General features: G+C 35.8%; 1 protein-coding gene across 2 annotated transcripts in view; it reads left to right on the forward strand.

Annotated features, from left to right (window-relative positions):
• FSTL5 (follistatin like 5) overlaps positions 1 to 14,210 on the forward strand; it is a 333,775-nt gene extending 319,565 nt beyond the window's left edge. For both annotated transcript variants that reach the window (XM_074866563.1, XM_074866564.1), the window contains one exon: positions 11,796 to 14,210. In XM_074866563.1, the coding sequence (XP_074722664.1) occupies positions 11,796 to 12,498 (703 nt within the window). In that variant the 3' untranslated portion in view covers positions 12,499 to 14,210. The remainder of the gene's footprint in view (positions 1 to 11,795) is intronic.
• The last annotated feature ends 5,593 nt before the right edge of the window (positions 14,211 to 19,803 follow it).

A 19,803-nucleotide genomic window follows, 5' to 3' on the forward strand; every position in this document is an offset into this window, starting at 1 on the left:
CAGGTGGCCAAGAAGGCCAATGGTATCCTGGCTTGCATCAGAAATAGCGTGGCCAGCAGGGACAGGGAAGTGATCTTACCCCTGTACTCGGCACTGGTGAGGCCACACCTCGACGACTGTGTTCAGTTTTGGGCCCCTCACTACAAAAAGGACATTGAATTACTCGAGCGTGTCCAGAGAAGGGCAACGAAGCTGGTGAAGGGTCTGGAGCACATGTTGTACGAGGAGCGGCTGAGGGAACTGGGGTTGTTTAGTCTGGAGAAGAGGAGGCTGAGGGGAGACCTCATCGCCCTCTACAACTACCTGAAAGGAGGTTGCAGAGAGCTGGGGATGAGTCTCTTTAACCAAGTAACAAGAGATAGGGCAAGAGGGAATGGCCTCAAGTTGCACCAGGGAAGGTTTAGACTAGATAGTAGGAAGTATTTCTTTACAGAATGGGTTGTTAGGTGTTGGAATGGGCTGCCCAGGGAGGTGGTGGAGTCCCCATCCCTGGAGGTGTTTAACAGTAGGGTCAACATAGCGCTTAGGGATATGGTATAGTTGGGAACTGTCAATGTTGTGTTGATGGTTGGACTAGATGATCTTCAAGGTCTTTTCCAACATAGACAATTCTGTGATTCTGTGAAACACTCCTTAGCAATAACTAAAGCATTGGCAGGTTATCAACACTTCCGTTTACAAATCTAAAACACAGCACCGTACAGGCTGGTATGAAAAAAATTAACTCTATCCCAAGTCAAACCCAGTATACCACTCAACGGAAAGTGCTACAGAGTTGCTAAGTATTATTATTCCTATTTCTTTTAACTATTTGTCACAATGTATGGTTGAAAATCTTGAAAATACAGGATTAAAATCTTTATTATTCATTCATATGGAGTGAGTGAAGAAAGAAATCATCTCAGATTTCATAGTTCTAGTTTTTACTCCAGTTGGAGTGATATGCCCACAGGCTACAGATTCCCACTTGCATTAACTGTAAAATGAATTATTGGAAATGTGAAGATTTGCTCTCATGTCTTGCAGGCTTGAGTTGCACAGGATCCCAATATGCACTCTGACAAACGCCTTTATACGCTGTCTGATATTGTGCAAGATTTCACTGCATAGAAGAAACATGAGGGTTGAGATTCTCATAAATATTAATCAGGGATTAATGAACAGTGGGAGGCTTCTGCATATCAATCTATGTGAAAGGAAACTTTGCATTAAATACACCACCATCTATCTATAAATCATTTGGGGAAAGTGAAGGTACTCTCAAGTATCACTTGTTGTTTTCCAATAGCCTAATCATAAAAAACAGGCTAACAGTACATAGGCGACAGACACAATTTCATCACATGATTATGAATGGCTCTATTTTTTTAATCCTTTTAGAAAACTAAGTCATTTTGAAAAGTTATAAGATTGTGGTAGATTTGGGGGTTGAGTTCATCTAGCCACAGAACATACAGTAGTAGTGCAGACTTCTTTACTCAGATTTAATAGCTTTGCTTTACTTTGAATGGAAAAAAAGAATTCGGAGAGTGAAAGCTCAGCCTATGCACTTGCTGATTTAGTTTACTGAGACCTCCAACAAAACTCTCTTACTAATATCAATTTTGTGAAATATCCCTATTAAACTGGGCCTATAGACACGACTGGAGGACAACATTTGTTACAGCTTTGGTAAATCATGCTCTTTTATTACATATGGCTTTTTTGGGTCCCCAAATACTAACCTGTGCAATCCAAAGCTGCCTTTAACCTTAGTGACTTGCCGTAGTGTTTTCTGACAAATTTGGTAAGTACTATTTTTTTATAGATGCTCTTGCCTCCTCATCAGAAAGATGAAGGCCAACCTGGCAATGAAAGCAGAGTTAATAATCTGACATTGGCAAGCTGAGAAGGTTCTTAATACCGAACAGAAGGGAAGTACAGACAGATTCACCTGGTGGTTAGAAGGCAGCAATTAGGTTATTGGACAGTGGGCCAAAATTTTTTTGCAACTGATCATTGCTATGTGCAAGCCAGTAACTGTTCTGAAGCAGGTGTTTGTGATCTATCACTATTCCTCCAACCTATTCAACCATGATCTTCTGCATTTAGATCAATAAACCTCAAAGGAATCACCATCCCATCTTTAGTATGTCTTTCTTCCCAAGTGAAATTATAGCTGTTATAGTTGTATAGTTGTAAAATTATACAAGCAATTCACAAACTTCCTGCATTTGGAGACCAGTGTGTTGTCAAGGGGAACATTTATTTTGAAGATATAAGTGTGTGTATGAAAGATCAGTAATTGTAAAAGTTATTAGTAACTCACATGTGAAATTCAAAATTAATTAAGACCAGAAACAGTGTAAGATTAATTTTTAAAAAACAGCTTTTTTCTATACAGCGGATGTAAAACTGGCATCTAAACCTCAGACCTGCAGAAAGACAGATTCCTCTTAATACTGCTTTTTTTCTTGTGTTTGTGTGTGAGCTAAGGTATTGTGTCAAATTAATTTCATGAGATTTGAAATACTTGGCTGCTTCTTAAAATCTCCGCATCAAATGACTGAGTAGTATAAGATTAAAATCTACTGTACTTATGGAATTTTGATTGTATGGGCAAAACCAAAAAATTGGTTTGATATAGTCACAGGCTAGAACAGACCATGAGAACATCTTGTCTGACTTTCTATATGTAGTATAGAATTTAAACATTTCAAATAGTCATCCAGAAATTCAGATACTGAATATCATATTTCTAAATCTACATCTACTTGGGCTTGGACAAATCTTCCAAAAAAGAGCATACTCTTTTCCTGGAGATTCCCACCAAAGAAAATTCATCATCTCTGTGCAAGGGTTTATTGTCTGCATTGTTAGAAAAAAATATCTATTTCTAATTTAAATTTTTCTGTTTTCAGTCTGCCATCATTGTTATAATTTCTATGTGAAATTAAAGACAAAATTACTGAACAGTATGTTCTCTCCATTCAGGTATATATATGTTGTAAATAACTCATGTCTCAATTATATTTTTCATAAGCTAAATATATTGGACTCTCAAACTCTCACTTAAAATCACTGTCTCTCACTCTCAAATAATTTTCAGATTTTTCCTTGCCCCTAGTTTTTTAATATTCCTTTCTGGAAGGGCAGAAATAAATCAGCATAAAAGATTCATATATGTACCATCATACAACTCATGCGGGACAACCAGATGATCAGGCCCAGTCAGCATGGGTTTATGAAAGGCAGGTCCTGCCTGACAAACCTGATCTCCTTCTACAACAGGGCGACCCGCTTATTGGATGAGGGAAAGGCTGTGGATTTTTTCTACCTTGACTTTAGTAAGGCCTTTGACACCGTTTCCCACAGCATTCTCCTGGTGAAACTGGCTGCTCGAGGCTTGGATGATCGCACGCTTTGCTGGGTAAAACTCTGGCTGGATGGCCGGGCCCAAAGAGTTGTGGTGAACGGAGTTAAATTCAGTTGGCAGCCGGTCACGAGTGGTGTCCCTCAGGGCTCGGTTTTGGGGCCACTCCTGTTTAACATCTTTATTGATGATCTAGACGAGGGGATCGAGTGCACCCTCAGTAAGTTTGCAGATGACACCAAGTTGGGTGGGAGTGTTGATCTGCTCGAGGGTAGGGAGGCTCTGCAGAGAGACCTGGACAGGCTGGAGCAATGGGCTAAGGCCAACTGTATGAAGTTCAATAAGGCCAAATGCCGGGTGCTGCACTTTGGCCAAAACAACCCCCAGCAGCGCTACAGGCTTGGGGAGGAGTGGCTGGAGAGCTGCCAGTCAGAGAGGGACCTGGGGGTGTTGATTGACAGCCGGCTGAACATGAGCCAGCAGTGTGCCCAGGTGGCCAAGAAGGCCAATGGTATCCTGGCTTGCATCAGAAATAGCATGACCAGCAGGGACAGGGAAGTGATCTTACCCCTGTACTCGGCACTGGTGAGGCCACACCTCGATTCCTGTGTTCAGTTTTGGGCCCCTCACTACAAAAAGGACATTGAATTACTCGAGCGTGTCCAGAGAAGGGCAACGAAGCTGGTGAAGGGTCTGGAGCACATGTTGTACGAGGAGCGGCTGAGGGAACTGGGGTTGTTTAGTCTGGAGAAGAGGAGGCTGAGGGGAGACCTCATTGCCCTCTACAACTACCTGAAAGGAGGTTGCAGAGAGCTGGGGATGAGTCTCTTTAACCAAGTAACAAGCGATAGGACAAGAGGTAATGGCCTCAGGTTGCACCAGGGAAGGTTTAGACTGGATATTAGGAAGCATTTCTTTACAGAACGGGTTGTTAGGCGTTGGAATGGGCTGCCCAGGGCAGTGGTGGAGTCCCCATCCCTGGAGGTGTTTAAGAGTAGAGTCGACATAGTACTTAGGGATATGGTGTAGTTGAGAACTGTCAGTGTTAGGTTAATGGTTGGACTAGATGATCTTCAAGGTCTTTTCCAGCCTAGACGATTCTGTGATTCTGTGATTCTTAATTTGGTCTCCCCAGTGTAGAATACAGATATGAAACTGTTGCATTATTCTTATTCACCTCTCTATATATTCCTTCAAGGACTGTACAAGGGCTTTTGTTTCTTTTTTTTTTTTTTTTTTACTCATTAGACTCAGATCTCATACTGACCTGCATGTCTGCTATGATCCTTAAATCCCTTCATTGTCACAACTTTTCAGGATATTTTTCTATATGCGTGTCCTGCATCCCTCATTCACATGTAAAGTTGGTTGACTTTACACTTGGTTAGTTTGAATATGTTTTTCTTAAATGAGCAGCTTATTAATGCAATGACTTTCCTGTCATTATTTACAACCTTGGTGTCATGGACACATATTTACGTCCAAATCACCTGTGAAAATTTTGTGAAGTATCAGAGCTGGTACCAAGCAGAAGCAAAACTTCCCTGCAAAATGTTGATTCTGCATTGACAACTATTTTTTATTGCAGAAAAATTATTTTTCCTTCAGGTATCAGTTTTTATTCCAAGAAAGGTATGCCCTCCTGGTATTCAGTTACCTTCAGCAAGGTTTTCTAATAAAAAAATTAAATTAGGTTTGTCTGACAAAGTTCATTTTTCCATAAAACCATGTTGACTGTATTATATTCACGTTTTTCTATAGTTGGTTCTCATATCGTCTATTTTATTATTTCCCTGGGATATGCATCAAGCTATTCAGCTTAGCTGAGATACCTGGCTTTATCTTATGAATATTTCAACAATCTTATTCTAGACTTTCCAAATTTTCCTGTTATTCTGAGATTTATTAAAATGTTAAGAGCTAGTCAACTCTCTTAAAATTATCAGGAACAAATTATCTAACCTGACAGATATATGTTCCTATAAAAATTCTGTTTATCATCTTCCTGAGTTGCTAGTGGCTTGGAAAATACTTCCTCATCCTTAAGGTAATGAAAATATAATTTCTCATTCTTTGGTTATTTTTATTATACCAGACATGGAATCCTTAGCTTTCTGTATCAGTTTTCTTCACTTTTCCTTTTTCCTTCTGTATCTTCCCTCCAGAACTTCCATTACTTTTTCCATCCCTATGCCTCTGCCTAGCAGTTCTCATAGACTAAGAATCAGTCACACAAACCTCACAGGCACATGAACAGACCTTTCTTTTGATTTGTTTGGCTTCTCAAAATCCCAGCCACACAGCTTTCACTGATACAGGCAGACAAACAAATATATCAAATCCTTGCCAAATCCTTTTACGTGCAAGAAGATTGGCAGCTTTGAAACAGATTTTTTCCCCACTTCTTTTTCATCTGTATTATTGGTCTGTTAGGGTATTTACATCTCTGTCCAGCTTACTGAATGTTAATTGGGCACTGAAAAGTTACAGACAATATGACAGGCTGAGAAAGAATTGTTTAAACAATAGTACTGATAAAATCCTATTAGTTCTAATAAATTACTTTTGGCAGCCATACTTCTGGTTCTGCGGAAGGGTAGGTCCTTCATGAAGGTTTACCAGTTTCCCACTTTGGATCTTCTCTCCCACCCAGATCCAGGGTTCTGTCTAATTTTAATACTCATAAATATTATTTTGACAAAGTGATTTCCTATATTCTTACTCAAAATAATATATTTTGGTTGTCTGTACTTGCTCCCATCTCTCTTTTTAGGACCTCAGTTGCAAAGGTAGCCTGTAGCATGATCAGTTAGAAACCATGCTGGGCCTTAGATAACCCAGACTTTGCCAACAGATCATTATATAGCCTTAGGCAAGTCATTCAGCTTCTTTCTTCACTTTCTGTAATATTTGTAAATTGCTTTGAAATCAGTAAGTAAAAACTGCTACTGAAATTCAATGTATTAATCTGCTCACATAGCTGATCTTTTAGTGTACTCAGCTCCAAAATCATTACCTCTAGGCTAACCTTACATCTGTGTCCGAAGTAGTGGGTTTTTAAGGTTTGAACTAGTAAACATTATAAAGCAAAAAGTCTTTAGCATGTTAACTTTACAAGAAAGTGGAATTACATTTTTCCAGGGCTAGAGAAATTGCTACTTAAAGGAAGGAAGAGAGGGCATATCTCACAAAGCTGTGTTTTCAAATTCAGAAATAAGCAGAACACAATGAATAGCATGGATAATTAAGTCTACAAAGTCGAGAAGATTTAAGAATGTGAAAATGAACAATCGCAGAAAAAAAATTCTATTAAACTGCCCCTTGCACACTTTAAAAGTAAGATACATTGTGAATGGGTATTCAGGTATAGAAGATTATCAGAATATATATGATTAGCTGCTGCAGCAGGAGACTATAAAAATCAAGTATCTTAATAGTTTCAGAGCAAGGGACAGTAGATCTCCTAAGTGCAACAAATACAGCATCAGGATAAGTTGGTTGCAATCTTGAAGTCAGTTTCTTTAGTTTTCAATAAACTCAATTACAAAGCTGAACCTACTATTTAAATTGGAAGAGCAATCTATCCAAGATACTGTAAGCTTTTTACTTGTGCCTTTTGGACTGGGAACTAAATGTTACAAAGAGATACATAAAGCTGCATAAGAAACTAGACTGCTTTGGTAAGTTGTGGTTGAAATACTTGAGACATGATATGTTGTCAGCTGGTTTATCTTTTAAAATGTGTTTGCTTAGTCACTCTAGAATAAGGATGTGATTAACCCTGAAGGTTTGGAGTCCCTTGCTGTACACAAACATCCTTTTTTTAAATCTATGTGTGCTAGTGGGAAAGTTTATACCCACAATCTGCTCTGGCTCCTAAACTATTTCATTCATACCAACCAGATTAATCAACAGACACTATTTAACATTTAAATGATTCTGCAATAACTAAATTTATCCTAATGGCATGCATTGGAGAGTGCTTACGCAGACTCTTAGCTGGCAGAATTTAGGGGATTCGTGTGGCAGAAGGTACCACCAGCTAATGGATGGAGGACAAACCAATGGCAGCATCCTCCTCAGTGGGGAAAGCTGCTTGTCAAGTGTGAGTCTTTCCACAACTTCAACTGACATAACACTTAGGGAAGGTATGTAAGACTTTAACTTTAGAGAATATGTTCACTGTTTTGGTAATCAAGGGTTTTATGCAACCAAAGTTAACATGGGCTGAATGTACCTGTGGTTCAAAAACATATTATGCTGGGAATAATATTTAGGAAGCAAAGATTAATAACATATATATTTCTCTTGAAGTCAAATTACATTTGAATGCAAAAATATCACATAAATTGATCATTAACACTGCTTAATCAAGTACTCATAAGTAAGGCAGATTTCTTTGAATCAAACTGATTTAAATCCCTCATTTCAATCATGATTTAAATCAGCAAGTAAGAATTGCTGATTTAGATAATTGATGCTAATCTTGTTTTGCATTTTACTTCGGAAAGAAAAGGTCTTTTTCATCAGCTGGAATAATCTCTAAAATAAATAGATTTTCAAGCAGCACAAAGATTTCTTATTTTTGCTTGTTAGGTTGATATGTGATATATGAAAAAAAAAATGTTTAAGGGTTTGTCCAGTTTAAAATATATTTATTTAGATTCTTAAATTTGGTTAGTGGTAGAAAATGGATAAAAATTCATTACTTTTGTTTCAATTACTTGTGTTTTCTCTCAGTTGGGATAGAAACTAGAGTGCAACTCAAAATATACAGCAAAATTTTAAGTCTTTTTCTGTAGTTAAATAAAGGTACTATGAAATATGATGGACACACATATACAATAAAACATATAAAATGTGTTTGAATGCTAAATGACTGATTTATTATAGAAAAAAAATTAAATGCATTTAATACAGTTTCTGAAAACAATAGGCCAAACTTTCAAAAGTATTTATACATGTAGTCATATAGATGGTGTCTGATGTGATTTTCAAAATCACATAATTGCTTTTGTTTATGTTTCTGTGTATCTGAAAATGTCACTTGGAAATAAGTCTGTGTTTTAAGTACCTACATAAGTTAAAAACAGCTTTGTGAGAGCCTTTTCCTTCTCTTTTAAATAAGATTTCCTGTTTTTTCCCCATAACTTTATTTTTGGGTTGACATAGCACTTAGGGATATGGTGTAGTTGAGAACGGTCAGTGTTAGGTTAATGGTTGGACTAGGTGATCTTCAAGGTCTTTTCCAACCTAGATGATTCTGTGATTCTGTATTGGTATACTGAAAGAGAAAAATAATGTTTTCAAAGCCCTTACCAAACTCAAACAAAAAAAACTTTCTTAGTGTTCACTATTGAAACTGAGGTCAAAAGCAAAAAATGTCTGCACTGTGTACTTACATTAAAATAGATTAAATAATACTGTAATAGCTGAAAATAAAGTATTTAATGTATTCAGTACCTGCCATCACATTGACCTAAAATTAGATATTTCCCTTGCCTTCATATACCTTTATCTCATTAACATAATGAAAATTGAGAAGGGTTCATGAGCATCATATTAATTTCTTAATTTATGTAAATGACATCATTAATTGATAGTAACTTTATCTTTTAATACAGATATTCATAAATTGAAATGTAATTTAAGTACATTTTTACTAAGAACAGAAATTTTTTAAATCATATTTGAATAGGAGACCTAAGTGAAAAATCCATTTTTCTTTGAAAATAATAATGTTTACCTATTTACCTCAAAAATCGAATAATTTTAGTATATTCCTAATATTCACCAATTTGTGTTATTGAATTCATCTTCCAAGAACTGTATAGGTTAGCTCACCTTTAAACAAATTTCTCCATTCTTAGATTAACTAGTGTAACTTTTGTCCCCCGTGTTACACTGTTCCACAATAATCACGTTCTTTCATGTATCCACTTTCTCCTTCTAAAAATACCCTAATCTCTCTTGCATGTACCAACTATTTTCTTGCACAGCAGTATGCCCACTTTTCTTCACGTTCCTTCTCTATGTTTTCTAACCTGCTACCTGTACAGGCTAAATCTAAGCCGTAGGATGAATTCCTGCTGAGTTCACCCCATGCTTCCCTCTGCAGGAGCGTGTTTATCTTCCACTCAGCCACCAATCTACATCACATGAAACCCACCCCCCATTACAACCTCTGCTCCTCAGATGTGGCCAATGGATTCCAAAGCAGTAACACTGGAGTATAGCAGGGATGAAGAGAGAGCAGCCTGCATGCAATTACTTGAACCTAATTGTATTAGAAATAGGGCTGAAGATTGATTATACACAATAAACTTGACAGGTCAACAAGTTTGGCTGCATTAACTCGTACTGTTAACTTTCTGTATTTTTTTGTTGTTTTTACATTTTCTAATTTTTTAGTGCTTGATTTAGCAATCTAGATATTTCAGTTTTGGTTTGCATTTGATATTAATGAAACCAACAGTGATGACAATGTCCAGCCCTTAGTCAGTTCTCATCCAGAAAAGTCCTTTTAAGGTGCACTGGTGTTTTACAGGAGTAAAGATTAAGTAGCAGATATGTCATAAGTCACTGTCCAGAATTTTGTGAACACTCCTGGACAGTTCACTGATTGTTGCTTTACATTGAAGGCTGTTATGTAAAAGACAATCAGTAAGCTAATTCTGTTGTCCTTTTGTAACCACTGCTAATGTGTGTAATGTTGGTTATTTAACACTGGGGTATACCATAAACATTTGAAATATCAGAATGTTGCTTGCTATTTAACTTCTTTATTACAGGATGATTCCGTACCTAATACAGTACAAGTTTGTTTCTCATGAGCAAAAACTGCTCACTACATAATAACGGAATAAAGAATCAATTACTTTATGCCTGTCCAAAAAGATTAAGAAAAGGATACTATTAGATGGCCAAAACAACTAAAAATCAAATTCTGCCTGATGATCTTAGTCTTCCTCTAGGACAGAACAGACCTTGTGAATAGAAAAGTAGCAGTAATCATCAGTTATCTTGACATAACTTTCGTGAAGTCTTGCTCACCCTTTTTCTAACCAAGACAATTTAATTCAGATCACACTATTTATTATTGGATGAATAATCAAAGGCAAAAATGATCTCATAATCAACAAAACTTGTAATCGTGGGCAGTCTGATTCACACTGGCCTTCTTTGGGTGGGAGGTGGATCACATGAAATCCAGAGGTCCCTTCCAATCAAAATCATTCTGTGATCCTGTGATACTGAAACAGTATACAAGGATTTTAGAAGGTGGGGCTAAAATTAAAAATGTTCTTGTATCAGTTCAGTAGGAAGTGCAAATATAATTCACCCTGTCTTATGTCAGAACAACTGACTGAATAATGTCCTGAAACCTTTGTGCCTGTTTCTTTGGTGGTCCACTGATTAGTAAATATATCAGGATTGCCAAGTATAGTGTGAAAATTTTGTGCTATTGTCAACTCAATGGTTGGAATATTCTGTCTGTCATACTGCTTTAAATCAACAGGATGTGAAAGGTATTTTTAGATTATGTATCAGCATGCAGCTTCATTCTTATGATCAAAGATTCAGAGGAAAATGTTATAAGAAATGTGCCAAAGGAAAACAGCTGTTTGGGAAAAGTGCTGTGAAAGCTACTTAGATTATAAGCAAAACTAATACACTTTCACATGACTCCATAATACTTAGAGTGGTGGGTTTTGCATATATATAGTCAAATGATAGTTCAGTCAGAACTTACATGTTAACATTAGAGAATAGTCATATAGTTTATATTTAAAATGTTATAAACATTCAGCTCTAGGATTTTAAAGTTTAACCATATTATTCGTGTTCAGTGAAAATTCCTTGCTGTATGGAAAAGCATAAAGGGTCATTTAAATTGTAAGAAATATGGGGCTTAGACAGTCGGGAGGCATATACCTAAATCCTTTTATGATATTCATTTCTACTGAATTAAAATGAGAAAGATTCAGATAATTATCTGAATAACAATGAGTGCTGGGTTAAGTTGATGTTCCCAAGAAAGTCGAAGAACTATATGAAGTGAATTAAAATATGTGGGATGTACTATCTATTGATATTTAATCTTTTTCTCCTTCCTGGCTTTTGTAAAAGTTATAACTGAATAGATATGCTCAGAGTAATGTTTACCTTTTCCCCTATGTCAGAAGGAAAAAAATATTTTTCCTATTAATCAGATAAATGGTTTTTAGACATTTTATGTGATGCACTCTAAATTACAATTACAAGAACACTAAAAATTAAATATTATAAACTGCTTAATATCTGAAACATCTGAAGCTGAGATATATAGCAATACTCTGCTGCACATATTAACTGATCTACTTTGTATATAATGGCTTTCCCCGTTTGTACAGATTGCACACAGTAGCTCTGACTTTCTTTGATTTTGTGCTTTTCCTTCCAGGTTTGGATTTATTCTTCATAAGGATGAGCCTGTGCTTCAGAAAATTGATCTAGAAACTATGTCGTACATCAAGACAATTAGTTTAAAGGATTATAATTGTGTTCCTCAGTCACTGGCTTATACACATCTTGGAGGATATTTTTTTATCTGCTGTAAGCCTGATACCACTGGGGCTGTCCTACCACAGCTTATAGTAGATAGTGTTACTGATTCTGTGATTGGATACAATGGCGACGTAACAGGCACACCACATATCTCTCCAGATGGACACTACCTTGTCAGCATTGATGATGCAAAAGGTCTCATGAGGATCCAGTCCATAACAATGAGAGGAGAAATACAGAATGCATTTGACATTCACACTAATTTGCACATATCTGATGTAGCTTTTCAGCCATCATTCACTGAAGCTCATCAATACAACGTCTACTGCAGCTCCAGCACACAAACTGATGTTCTTTTCATGGAGCTCTCCTCTGGTAAGGTTAAGATGGTGAAGAGTCTGAAGGAGCCTGTCAAGGCAGGCGAATGGCCTTGGAACAGTAAGAACCGTCTTATAAAAGACAGTGGCCTTTTTGGTCAGTATCTCATGACCCCTTCCAAGGAATCTCTGTTTATCCTGGACGGACGTCTCAATAAGTTAAATTGTGAAATCACTGAAGTTGAGAGAGGCAACACAGTAATTTGGGTTGGAGAAGCATAAGGATCTGTGTTAGATATTTACTGAATTAGTAGTTTTACTGTACATTGCACTTAAATTACACCATTCCTCAAATTTACACAATTTTCATTTTAAATTGTTAGACCCTTCTATACCTGTTATTTCTTTGACTTGAACACAATTTGATTCAGCTTCCACATAAAAGTTACTAAAACAATGGCTATTTAATAATGGTACTCATTAATTATCAGATGATATTGTGTTTGACTGAAATGACTAAATATTGAAATTGATGATAAATATCATACATTATTTTAAAGGAAGTAGGAAAAAAAACCCACAAAAAGCTTCAGGGAATTTAATATGATACTTTGCATTTGTAAATGGAAGATCTAAATATGATTCAAATTTTTGTTTGATTTGCTTCAGACACAAAATAAGAGCTATTGTACAACCTTTGACTAAAACTGAAATGTTATGTCCTGTTCTGTCCAGTCCACTGTTTAATCTTTTTGTGCCTTGAAGCAAAAGTCTCACATGAAAGGTAAAGCATAGAAATTGTATAATTCATTCCCACTGTGGCTACAGGATTGCTTGTCATTGGAAACAAACTTTTGGTATCAAATTTCTAGTCTCAAATTGTGGAACATACATGGAGAGAAAAAAAGGAGAAATTATATTTGCAGTGTTTTCTGATCACTGCGATTTGAGGAGTTTATTTTTATGGCAAGTCTTAGTTGAGAGAGTTGCTTGCAGAAGCTTAACCTTTTTTTAGAAAGAAATAGATATTAGGTTTTTCAGCTATCACAGGGTTTCATCAGCAAGGCGTTTCAGTTCTACTAAAGAGAAATATTGCACTTATCCTTTCAGAGTAAACCACATTCTAAAAAACTGGCATCACAAAGCTTCACTTATATCATTGAGGAAACTGTTATTTGAAACAAACAAAATGCATTTTAAGACACTGAAAATGCAAAGAACTGAAGTCTACAACCAGTAGATAACATTTTTGCTTATGCATTGTACCATTAATCCATATTTGTTAAATCATTTGGTTAGTTCAATAGATTTTCTATTCCATGCATCCAATTGGATTAGTGCAAAAAACAAACAAGAATCTTTGTATTTTTTATAGTTTGTTTACTTAGAATTCTAATATTAACAATGGTTAAACATGTAAATGGGAAAAATAAGATTCCCGGAAATAGAATAACAAGTCAGTAGGATCAGAAAGCCAGCAGTAAACAACTATCCAGACTTAGAGCAATGACTTAAAAGTTTGGGAGTATTTTTATTTTTATTATGTTTTTGCTAAAGAATGCTTATAAACTCTTAAACTGACCTCCATTTAATGAAGGCAATCAGAAAAAAATATCCTTTTTTAAACAAAATTTTATTGCAATTTAGATTGTGTAAAATTGCTTAGAAATCTGGAATTTTCTAGCGTTGTAATCTTGTGTGCATTTAGCATCCTGCCCTGTGTGGTACAGTAGATCTCTCTTTAGCTTGAGCAAACCTCCTGGTAGGTAGATTCAACTAAGATAAGACTCTCCTTACGTTTCTAGCTACTGAATCTGTTTTCCTTTTTAACAACTTTTCTCCATTGTGAACAAACAAGAATCATGTAAACTGTCTGTTACTTATTTGCAGTAGTCTGTCTCATGCATTTTTCTTCTGTAACTTACACCACGTGAATGTTCTGTATGTAGAAAATGCTTGACAAAAGGAGAATAAACCCCATAAATTTTAAACAATCGTGACTGGTGAATGCTCCAATGTAGCCACACTGAAGTGGCATCTAACACAGACTTTATTTAAAAGCAGGGTAGGAGGAAGTTAATCTGCTTATTATTTTTATATATATTGTTATTTTATTATTATGCTTATTATCTTTATATATCATATATATTTATATATTTTATAGAAATAAATAAGTATATTTTTATATATAATAATATACAGTATGGAAAGAAAACTTTTTAGAAGAGCTTAACTAACTGGAAAAGTTTCCTTTGGCTGCTACAAATTAAAGCTCATCTCTTCACCAACTAGACACAGAGTAATTAGACTATAGACAGATGTTTATTCTCATGCCTAGCCTCTGGAGCCAAAAACCTCTAGTCTAGAAGCTATACAAACATATAAACCCATATAAACCCAAACCGAGAAGCATGCACACCAGTAGCACAGCTAAACAATTCCCTGTCCGGTCTGCTCAGTGTAGGTGGATTGTACACTTGCTTTGCCCTCTCCCTGCCTAACCATTAACATTAAAGATAAGAATTTAATCCCATGACAATAGTGAGATTCCCTTGACAACGAAAGCTGTCCTGTGTTGTGCATGATCTCTTAAAATCTCTATCAAAGTCCAAGTCGGTTGTCAGTTTTGGCAGCATCTTATTCTTTTGTATTAGCAACATCTGGCAATTGGAGAAGCTTTAAAACTTGAATAAATTATGTTGCTCATTATATGAAACAGGAAGCCAAAATCTCTACTAATAAACAACAGATTTGACTGCCAATAATATCACAGTAATTTGTATAGTGTAGAAACTGTCCCAACCAGTTTAGAATTCTTGTTTTAAACCAATTTCTCTATTCCCACCCTAAGAATGTCTCTAACTCTAGCTAAAGCAGTTTGGTAAAGGACTATGCCAATTTTCTGTATTGTGTTTAGCTAGTCCAGTGTAATGGCTCTAAGACCATGATTTGTTTCTTTTCCTTTGTTAAGGAATTGAAACAGATTTCTGGTGTCCAGTTGTTTGATTCCATTGAATAAATGAAAAATAAAACACTGTCTTCAGTATTTCAAATTTCCCTTAATACAAACCCAGATGTAACAACAGTTGATTTTGAATCCTATTGGAAGCAGTGGCAATGAATGCCTTCTCTTAATTTGTGATAAACAATTTTATTTCACAAGCTGCTACAAACTTTCAAGATTTAGGATTTTCTTATGAAAATACATTAGAGAAAAGTAATGGAAGATAATGGAAATGCAATAGAAGCCAAATGTACATGACCAAATTCTGTTACAGCTGAAAGATTCCATTATGTTCCTGTACACTAATGAATTTGAGAAGCATGTGTGAGGACAAGGCAGAGTGGTCTTCATCAGGGATTATGATGATAGAGTTGCCTTTGCTAAGGTGTTGAAAAAATATATCATTTATGAGGCACAGAGAAAAGGCTCTGTCAATCTTATTTTAAGAGTCATCAAAGAAAAGAAAAAATGGTGCCAAAGTAAAAAAAATGATACTTTTCCCTTCAGTTTGGCAGTAGACATTTTTAATAGTCTGTTCCTGAAGGTATCTTTTAAACTACTATTCCATACTGATAAACAGCTAGTTATTTGCTACACTACTGCATGTACATCAATCAATACTTAGGGGGAATTAAAAACAGGGTTTTTTTTGAAAGTTTCTCTTTTATAAACTGGCAGGTATTTTTATTTTAAAATATGATCTTGTAATTTTTAACTTTTTGCATGTGGTCCAGAGTATCATCATCTGTCTTCATTTATATACTTTCTGACTGCTTGGTTTATATCAAATTGTGAGAGACTGCTAGTTAAGCATCTGTATAAATAGGTAAACTGAGCTCAGAACAACCCATTCAGTGCATTTAATTATATTTCCCATAAATTATTTCAAACATCTAGACATATGGTGCCAAAAAGTTCATAAGTCCAAAAATGTCTTTGAAAATGTATAAGAAATATATCTTGTATAACCATGTCTTTAAAAACTTCAATGGAAAAAATGATGAAACAAGTTTCAAAGAACTCTACATATTTTTGTAAGTTATATCAATGAGGTTAAAAGAGTTTTTGTTGAGCCTCCTGCTCGTACCATATCATTAAGTAAAGCTGTCTGTTAAATATTGGTTAAAGGGCATCTGAACATTTAAGACTATTATAGTATTATTTAGATTTTAAATAGGGACACTTCATCAGCAGTTTCAACTTCTTTCAATTAATAGAATCTTCTGAGCTTGAATATGGTATTTCTTCATGTTACTGAACAGCTGTTTTGTTACATGGAGGTAGTGTCTGCATTTCAGTTAGGAATGAAATATTTCCCAATGTGGATTACAAGATAACAGACTTGCAAATTATAAATGTTGTATGAATAAAAGAAGATAGTTATTACATCATTTTGCCTACTTACCACAAGATACTCAGTTTGATTTCAACAGAAAGCTCATCAGCTTAATTGGGACACTTGTTTTTACCTAGCAAAAGACCAGTAACAGGATACTTTGCAGGATATTTTATAAATAAATTGATAGGTCTTAATTCTAAAAAAAAAAAAAAAATACAATTACCAGTCATCTGTACTCATTTTTTCCACTTTTGATGGTATTTTGAAGTGAACACCTGTAATGCATTTCAAGAGCTTCTGGAAGAATGAATCAATTAGTTGTTACAAGAACATGCCTAGTGTATATTATAAAAATTCAAAACTTCATTAACTAACATTTTCACTTATTATCCTTATTCTGCCAATCATTCTCTCAAACAACCTTAGGCAAAATCAATACAGATGGATAAACTTTGTAAAATATTTTATAGGTCAACAGATTCTGATTTTGTCTGATTTGACTTTATTGTGTAAATGTGTAGATTTGAACCAGGCTATTGTGTATCCTGGACAAGAGCTCTCACCACTGGATAGAGTACAAAAAAGGAGGAAGCCTTCTCTCGCTCTTCCTGCATCTACATTTTAAAAGAAAAGAAAGGCCACATCTTCAAAGGTTAGATGGCTGTTTTCAGCTTTTTGAACTCAGATCCAAAACATCCAGCAGTTCTCAGTAGCAAACTGAAGTCATAGAGGTGTCCTATACCAGTGTTAATTCCATTAGCTACCTCTAGACCATCTTTTTCATCCTCTGCTTCTCCACGCTCTAATTTGGAGGTACCCAACATTTTCCATTGACATAGAGGACTCCTTAAAATAAGCTCAAGAAAGCCACTCAGCAGCAATACCTAATCCTAAAGTACTTCTGACTCCAAATTAGCTCTAAATACTCAAGCAACATGTATCAGCCAGTAACAATGTGACCTGACAGTACGTTGTTTCTGCCAATTTCAGAGCTTCACTGAAGGAAATAAGACCAGGATAAAGATTATTATGGATGAAGAGAAAATTTTAAAAAAGCCAGCACCAAAACCTTTCTTGCTTGCACAAGTAACCAGAAAAATGCTCAAAATAGGGATCAATATGCAAAGAATAAGTTTGTTTCCTTTAAAGCATCTTTGCAAAATATTAGACTTTATAGGACTGTTAACACAAACTTATTTTCCACATTTATTTATAAAATCCTCCAAAACTTTTCTAGGTTCTGTGTTAAAACAATGAAGGTTTCTAGCATAAATTTATTAATGACTATGGTATTTCTTGTGATGTAATTTTTGCATTCCATAATTTTACTGCTTCTTTGATAATATTTTCCAGACTCTATGTGTAAACAATTGTCACAACTTCTCACCATTTTTTTTGGTGAAAATAGACAAATACTTGATTGCCATGGTTGTTTTCATAGCTGTTACAGTTGAAGTTCAGCTTTCTTGAATATAGATGGCCTGACTGAAAGCATTAATCTGAATGAGGGGAAGAGCTAGAACCTCAGCTTCCATATTTTGCTGGCAGCCCTATGAGAAGAGCTGAGATAAAGGGACTTTTTCAGCCTGAAGAGAAAATATTTTCAGGGAGGCCTAATAACAGCCTGCTAGTACCTATGGGGAGCTTAAAAAAAGGTGGAGCTAGATTCTTCACAGCTGTGTGTAGCAGGAGGAAAAGACACAACAGGATAAATTTAACCAAGAGTTTCAGAGTGGATATAAGGAAAAGCTGTGAGGATGGCCAAGTGTGGGAGTGGGTTGCTTGGAAAGGATGTGCAGACTCCATCCTTGGAGGTTTTCAACACCTGGCTGGGTTATGCCTGTCTGACCTTTAGCTGGACTGGCTTTGAGCAGGGTGTTGCACCAGAGATCTGCCAAGATCCCATCAAAAATCTGAATTATCCTGTGATTCTATGATTATGGCTTAGGGATGGAAACAATAGCAGTGTTAATTTGTTTCAGTTGTTCAGGTTTCTGACTGAGCTTGTGCAGCAGGTATTTAAATGCACATTTGCAAATTAAAAACCCAAGTGTTAAGGTTGGACTAAAATATGTCTTAAGCAAAACACAAAAAGTAATGTTTTGTCACTTGAAATCCTTAGTGCCGGACATCTCATCTTTAACCAAGGGTATTGTCATTTTGAAATCTGGAATACATTTCTTGGCTTCTAGGAAATCCTAAACTGATAACAGAACTTGCACAGGGTGCAATATGTGAAGGTAAGTGTTCCTTTCTAAGTATCTGAAGAACAGCTATAACAGAGGAAAGGGGGACTTGAGAACAACATTGTAGATAAGGTCTCTTAACCTACTGAGAACAGCATATGTCTAAATGTGAACATAGCCACTTAAGTGTATCCTTGGTCACCTTTTCAAGTAAAACTGTTCTGGGCATTTTGTTGAGACCTAATAGGTACATTTATAATATGGTTCAGTAGTGAAATAAAAGATTTGTTAACTTGCTAAGCAATTTGAGATAGAAGAGCTCAGGTTGTATCTCTAGTCATCTCTCCAAAAGAAACACTCTGGATATGGAGAAAGTCCTGTTCACCTCTCAACAGTTTGTATTTTGCATTTTGGTTTTCATTGTAAGCAGATTCTGAAGAAACTTACTGATGACTTTTGTTCTGAGGTTAGCAACAAAAATATAGAACATATAGGAAATAAAAAAAGACATATATAAATATTAATTCATCCTTATGCATCATTACAGCTGAATAAGTATGAATTAAATTCTCTGTGAATACAGTTGTTGTGATGGGGAAAAGCATAGGCTTAACTCTGCATCTCAAAAATCCTGATTTCAGGCAAATTCAGAAAAAAACAAGTCAGAACATAGTAAATGAGAGAGAGGCAAAAGTGATTCAGAACATGAATATCTACTAGAGAGATGTGAGATGGAGTCCAGCAGTCAAGACCCTTACATTTATACTATATTGACAGTGTTTCACTGTGACTGACCCCCCCACAATGAAGGAAGACTTAGAGGAGAAGGGCAAAAATAATGAGCTCAGGGAAGAATGTAAAGAATGACCACCAATTATTGTAAAGAAAGCTGCACTTTTAGGGGGACTGGAGAGTAACTTTTGTTTCAGATATACAGCTATACCAGTGAGTCATCAGGTTGTATAAACAGCCTTCCCTGAAATAATTAGTGGAGAGTAATGTCCTTCTGAGCTAGCCAGAGCAGCATGGGGAGAGAAAGTGTATATGTGGCTCAGCCT

The sequence above is a fragment of the Strix uralensis genome, chromosome 4, assembly GCF_047716275.1.
Source record: "Strix uralensis isolate ZFMK-TIS-50842 chromosome 4, bStrUra1, whole genome shotgun sequence".
Classification (NCBI taxonomy): Eukaryota; Metazoa; Chordata; class Aves; order Strigiformes; family Strigidae; genus Strix; species Strix uralensis.